This window comes from Nuphar pumila, chromosome 7, assembly GCF_984573655.1.
Source record: "Nuphar pumila chromosome 7, dmNupPumi1.hap1.1, whole genome shotgun sequence".
NCBI classification, from domain to species: Eukaryota; Viridiplantae; Streptophyta; class Magnoliopsida; order Nymphaeales; family Nymphaeaceae; genus Nuphar; species Nuphar pumila.
In genome coordinates this window covers 76,685,416-76,691,362 of record NC_143255.1, presented here as the reverse complement: position 1 = coordinate 76,691,362, position 5,947 = coordinate 76,685,416, and the positions used below count along the sequence as shown (strand labels likewise).

The 5,947-nt window shown below is 42.7% G+C and overlaps 1 protein-coding gene across 1 annotated transcript; it reads right to left on the bottom strand.

Moving 5' to 3' along the window:
- Positions 1-2,875: 2,875 nt before the first annotated feature.
- Positions 2,876-4,136, bottom strand: LOC149832400 (uncharacterized). The gene is made up of 3 exons (XM_090013240.1): positions 3,651-4,136; positions 3,375-3,577; positions 2,876-3,311 (listed from the first exon to the last, which is right to left on the bottom strand). Exons 1-3 carry the CDS (start codon positions 4,134-4,136, stop codon positions 2,876-2,878), a joined length of 1,125 nt encoding a protein of 374 aa, XP_089869366.1.
- Between the last annotated feature and the right edge of the window lie 1,811 nt (positions 4,137-5,947).

Genomic DNA, 5,947 nt, shown 5'->3' with positions numbered 1-5,947 from the left:
ACTTTCGCAGCATCGATATGTGGAATACATTGTGAATGTTTGCAAATTGAGGAGGTAATTCCACTCGATATGCCGTTTCGCCGATTCTCTCTAATATGTTGAATGGCCCTACGTATCGAGGATTGAGCTTTCCCTTCTTGCCAAATCTAAAAACACTCTTGGTTGGCGATACTTTCACAAATACCTGGTCTCCTATTTCGAACGCTAGCTCTCTACGTCGCTGATCCGCGTAACTCTTTTGTCGGCTTTGAGCAGCACGCAGTCTATTCTGGATCTTTTGGATTTGTTCTGTATAATGTTGGAGTATTATAGGGGATTCAATCGTTCTTTCCCCCACTTCGTTCCAATGTATTGGCGATCTACAGGGTCGCCTATACAGAGCTTCAAACAGTGCCATTCCAATACTTGCATGATAACTATTGTTGTAAGCGAATTCTGCTAGCACCACGTGAGTATCCCACTCACCTTTCCAATCCATCATGCAAGCCCTCAACATATCTTCTAATGTCTGTATGGTCCTTTCTGATTGTCCATCCGTCTGGGGGTGAAAAGTTGTACTAAACTTTAATTTGGTACCCAGAGCAGACTGAAGTTGTCGCCACAGTTGAGAAGTGAATCGAGGATCTCGATCAGAAATAATGGAGATTGGTACTCCATGTAATCTGACTATCTCTTGAATGTACAGCTCCGTCAAGCTTTCCAATGATTGACCCTTCCTCATCGGCAAAAAGTGTGCTGATTTGGTTAGTCTATCAACGATGACCCAAATGGCATCATGGTTTCTCCGTGTGTGGGGTAATCCCATTACGAAGTCCATGGTTATGTTTTCCCACTTCCATTGAGGAATTTCCATCAATTGCATCATACCTCCGGGTCTCTAATGTTCGATCTTGACTTGTTGGCAAGTCAAGCATTTTGCGACGTACCTAGCGACATCGCGCTTCATTCCATTCCACCAATATCCGCGTTGTAGATCCTTGAACATCTTTGTACTTCCCGGATGAATGGTATACTTGCTTTTGTGGGCTTCACCTAGTAGTTTTTCTTTCAACTCCGGGTCGCTGGGAATCCATAGTCTTTCCCGCATCCATATGCTTACATCTTCTTCTCGCCTGAATTCATTATCTTCTTGTTGAGCCAGTGTCTCCATCTTCCCATATTGAGGATCTTCCTTCTGTTTCGCTATCACCTTCGCTTTGAATTCTGGTTGTATAGTGAGATTATTCACTTTTATTTTGCCGAAGCTTGTTGTGAATGGACTCCATTCGGTAAAGTTTTCTATCAACTTCCATTCTATATTTATTAAACTGGCCAACCCACTGCCCGACTTTCGACTGAGATCAGCTACGACGTTCGCTTTCCCTGGATGGTAGGAAAGGGTGAACTCATAATCCTTTATGAATTCGAGCCATCTCCTTTGTCTCATATTTAATTCTTTTTGTGAAAACAAATATTTTAAACTTTTATGATCTGTAAATATCTCGAATTGCTCACCATATAGGTAATGCCTCCATACTTTAAGAGCGAACACCACTGCTGCTAACTCCAGGTCATGTGTGGGATAATTCCTCTCATGGGTCTTCAACTGCCATGACGCATATGCTATGACCTTGTCATATTGCATTAATACACAGCCCAATCCAGTACCCGAAGCGTCAGTGTATACTACAAATCCACCGCTTCCCGAGGGTAACGCCAACACAGGGGCTGTAGTTAGTTTTGTCTTGAGGGTCTGAAAACTCTCTTCACATTTTTCGCTCCAAACGAACTTCACACCTTTTCGTAAGAGCTTCGTCATTGGCATCGCGATTCTGGAGAAATCTTGAATGAACCGTCTATAATATCCTGCCAACCCGAGAAAACTCCTGATCTCGCTAACATTCTTTGGTGGAGCCCAATTAGTTACAGCCTCCACCTTTGCTGGGTCCACCGAAACACCCTCCTTGGAGATAACGTGTCCAAGGAACATAACTTGGTCGAGCCAAAACTCGCACTTTGAAAATTTGGCATACAACTGGTGTTCTCGTAGGGTCTCCAGTACGGTCCTTAGATGCTCTCGATGTTCATCCACACTCTCCGAGTATATCAATATGTCGTCAATGAACACAATGACAAAAGTGTCCAAGTACGTCCTAAAGACTCGATTCATCAAGTCCATGAAGGCGGCAGGGGCATTCGTAAGTCCAAAAGGCATCACGACAAATTCATAGTGGCCGTACCTAGTGTGGAAAGCCGACTTTGGGATGTCTTCATCTTTGATTCTCAACTGATGATAGTCGGATCTCAGGTCGATCTTTGAGAAGACTTTAGCATTCCTTAATTGATCAAATAGATCCTCAATGCGAGGTAATGGATATCTGTTTTTCACCGTCGCCTGATTGAGCATCCTGTAATCGATACAAAGTCTTATGGATCCATCCTTCTTTTTCACGAACAACACTGGTGCTCCCCATGGTGATATGCTTGGTCTTACAAACCCACGATCCATCAGCTCTTGAAGTTGCTTCTTTAGTTCTTCCAATTCGGCTGGCGCCATTCGGTAAGGTGCTCTGGAGATTGGCTTAGTACCTGGTACCACATCAATTCCGAATTCCACCTCTCGAGGTGGAGGTATCCCTGGTAACTCATCCGGAAACACATCGGAAAAGTCTCTGACGATATTCAGATCTTGGATCTTGACCTTAACTTCACCTCCAATTATATTTACCAGGAAAGCAGTATCTCCCCTCTGGACGTACTTATTCGCCCTTAAGGCCGATATCATCCTCTGCTTTATAATTGGCCTCGACAGACGAAACCCCACTTCTGGTTCATTCGGTCGGGATATGATCACCCTACCCTCTCTACACAAGATTCTGGCATAGTGTTCATACAATCAATCCATACCTAATATGACATCATATTCTGTCATATCGAATAGGATTAGGTTTGCAAGCAGTGTTTGTTCTCCTAACACGACTTGTATGTTTGGCATGTAATTTACACATGGTTCATTAAATCCGATGGGATTATAAACTACTAATTCATGCTTCAATGACTCGGTGGGTGCCCTAAGTTGTTTAGCAAAATTAACAGATATGAAAGAATGTGTTGCTCCACAATCAAAGAGTACTAAAGTGGCTTGTCCAGATATGAGAACTGTACCTTGGACCAAATCTCCCTTCTGAAGTTCTTCTGCCGAGGTTGCATAAACTCTCCCGACCATCTTCTTCTGATTTGCTTGCTGAGATGGTGGTGCTTGCTGCTGTGATTGTGGTTGTTGACCTCCACTTGCCCTTTTTGCATCATCTGCCTGTTTCTTGCGGCACTCCCTGATATAGTGCCCCAGTTTTCCACAGTAAAGGCAGCCGCCCGTCTCTCGAGGGCATTGTTACCCCGGATGGAAACGGTTGCACTTCTGACATCGCTGGTCTTGGGTCTGAACCGTTTTATTTTCTCCATAATGCCTTGGTTTCTTAGCATTGGGGTGGAACTTCTTCCCACCGAACCTCTTCTTGAATTCTGGCTTTTGCACACCAGGGCGATTCTTCTGGAACTTCTGCCCTTCCTTCCAATCATCCTCAAGCAAGGTAGCAACCTGGGTTGGTGACATTCACCAATATAGGTTAGGGAATTTTTTTTTTTTTCAATTACTTAATGGTTGGTTTTACCTGAATAGCCTCGTCGAGGGTTTTTGGCCCTCGTGTATATAGGCGGTTTCTCAATCCTGCTTTCAGTCCTCTTGCAAACTTCATTGCCCTGTCTTCGTCTGTTGTGTATACATTGGGACAATAACGCTCTAAGCTGTGAAACTTTGTGATAGACTCTGTCAACGACCCTTCTCCCTGTTGCAGGTCGAGGAATTCTTGCATTTTCTTGGTTCTCTCATGCTTTGGAAAGTAGGTGTTGTTAAACACTTCTACGAACTGCGGCCATGTCAAGGGTCCATTCTGAAACTTTACCGCATGGGTGGTTTCCCATAACTTCTCTGCATTCTCCTTCAGGCGATATGTGCCAAAATCAACTCGTCGTTCGGTCGGAACTTCCAACACTCGGAAAATCCTCTCTATTTCCCGCACCCAGGACTCTGCTGCTTCAGGATCGGTCTTTCCTACAAACGCTGGTGGATCCATATCCATGAATTTCTTGTACGACATGGTTCCGCTTGCATTCGAATTGTTCTGGGCCACTTGTTGTAGGTTAGTGTCCATTTGTTGCATTGTTGTGGCCTGTTGGCCGACCACTCCCGCCAAGTTTTGTAGAGTCTCCAAAATATCGTTGCACCTGTTAGTCCACGCCATCTAATTGGCATTGACATGTTTTAAAAAAAAAATTAATAACGTTATATTCGTTCTATATCTTGGTGATTAACAGATACAAGAATAATGTTAAATATGACTAAACTGGTCATGGTTTTAGTGAATTCAATAAATTGTATACTTACAGAGTGATGGCAGACCGTCGAGGTTGTCATGACTACTACTTTTCTGTCCCGCTCTGATACCATAATTGTAACACCCCATTTATTTTTAATGAAAATTCTAACAAAAAAAAAAATTTTTTTTAAACATTTAACTAGATAAATGAGGAGCTACTAAGAACTTCAATCTTATTCCATCATAACAAAGTTTATTACATCAAGTTCAAATATCCAAAAACATTAAACAGAAAAGTAGTAGTGCCATGATCGCCTGACGATGCCGCCGCACTCACTCTGATTGTGCATTTATGTCTTCACCTGAAAGCAATAAACCATAAAGGAATCAGACTACCACTGTCTGCGTAAGTGATACAGTCCAAAATACATATGTGCAGTGTCATGTGAACAAGTATGTATGAGTTATGATTTAACCGAAATTTAGTATTTATGTAACCATGCTTTTCTTTTTAAGTCCATCATGTCTAATGTAGTTGCTGAGTGAGAACTTCTATGATTTCAACTTCCCATGTATTGTTCTACTAGACCCCTATCGGTCTCATTTGTTATCACCACTTTTATTGGTTTGAATCTTCAGTTCATTCTTACCCTGTGGGTACGCACAGGCATTCGACATCGTAGCGGACCGAGATTATACGGGGGTTCATATGACCCGTATAACTAGCCGTACGGATACCCAAAAGGGGCACGGTGCTCGACCGAGAGAGATCCCCAATTGGCAAGAACTAGCATTGGATGCACCCATAACTCTTCTGCAGAAGACTCGAACCCACCACCTAGGACTCACTGGTGGTCCTGGTCCCCTAACTCCGAGGACTGGGGATCGGGTCAGACGCCTAGCTCTCACAACACAGAAAAAATGTCCCACGGAGTGTGTACCATCCACTCTCTCCAAAGTGGACCATGGATCCGGTAACATACACTGTGATCCAGTGTACCCAGAATCCGGGAATCCAGTAACATACACCGCCTTGGTGTACCCAGAAACCCAATAAGAACTAGTAACATATACCCATTTCGGTATACCCAGTTCTCATAAAACTTTTATTCTTTATTTTTTTCTTATTTATATGTATGGCTAACCTGACAAAGTTTTCTTATGCCAGTTAGCTTATCGGATTCACATGTCTCTCTATTGACATATAATTTTATCTCGAGTTATATTGTGTTCAAGTCATGCTCTACGTCCCCTTACAGGTGAACGAGCCTTCGAACTCTTCTGGTTCTTACAATCCTGTGCACTCCACCATGGTTTACCCACATGAATGGTTCTCATTAAGGAAGTGGCTATTACTAGCTCCTTTCACGTAATACGGTAATGATTAATTCCTTATGCAACATACGGTGGAAAGGAAAAGACAATATATATATATATATATATATATATATATATATATATATATATATATATATATCAGCAGCTACGATTTGTGTAGCACCCCACCCATCCACTTCATCTAAGCCACCATAACCGGTATGACCAGTCAACCCGATTGTTGGGGTAGTACCCACAACAATGGATTTAATCCG

Excerpts from the sequence above, each read along its gene's own strand:
- LOC149832400 (XM_090013240.1), bottom strand. The coding sequence starts at position 4,136 with ATGTCGTACAAGAAATTCATGGATATGGATCCACCAGCGTTTGTAGGA. Across the intron at positions 3,578-3,650 it reads CCCTCGACGAGGCTATTCAG|GTTGCTACCTTGCTTGAGGA; the intron begins GTAAAACCAACC and ends TCACCAACCCAG. Across the intron at positions 3,312-3,374 it reads TGCAACCGTTTCCATCCGGG|GGAGTGCCGCAAGAAACAGG; the intron begins GTAACAATGCCC and ends GCACTATATCAG.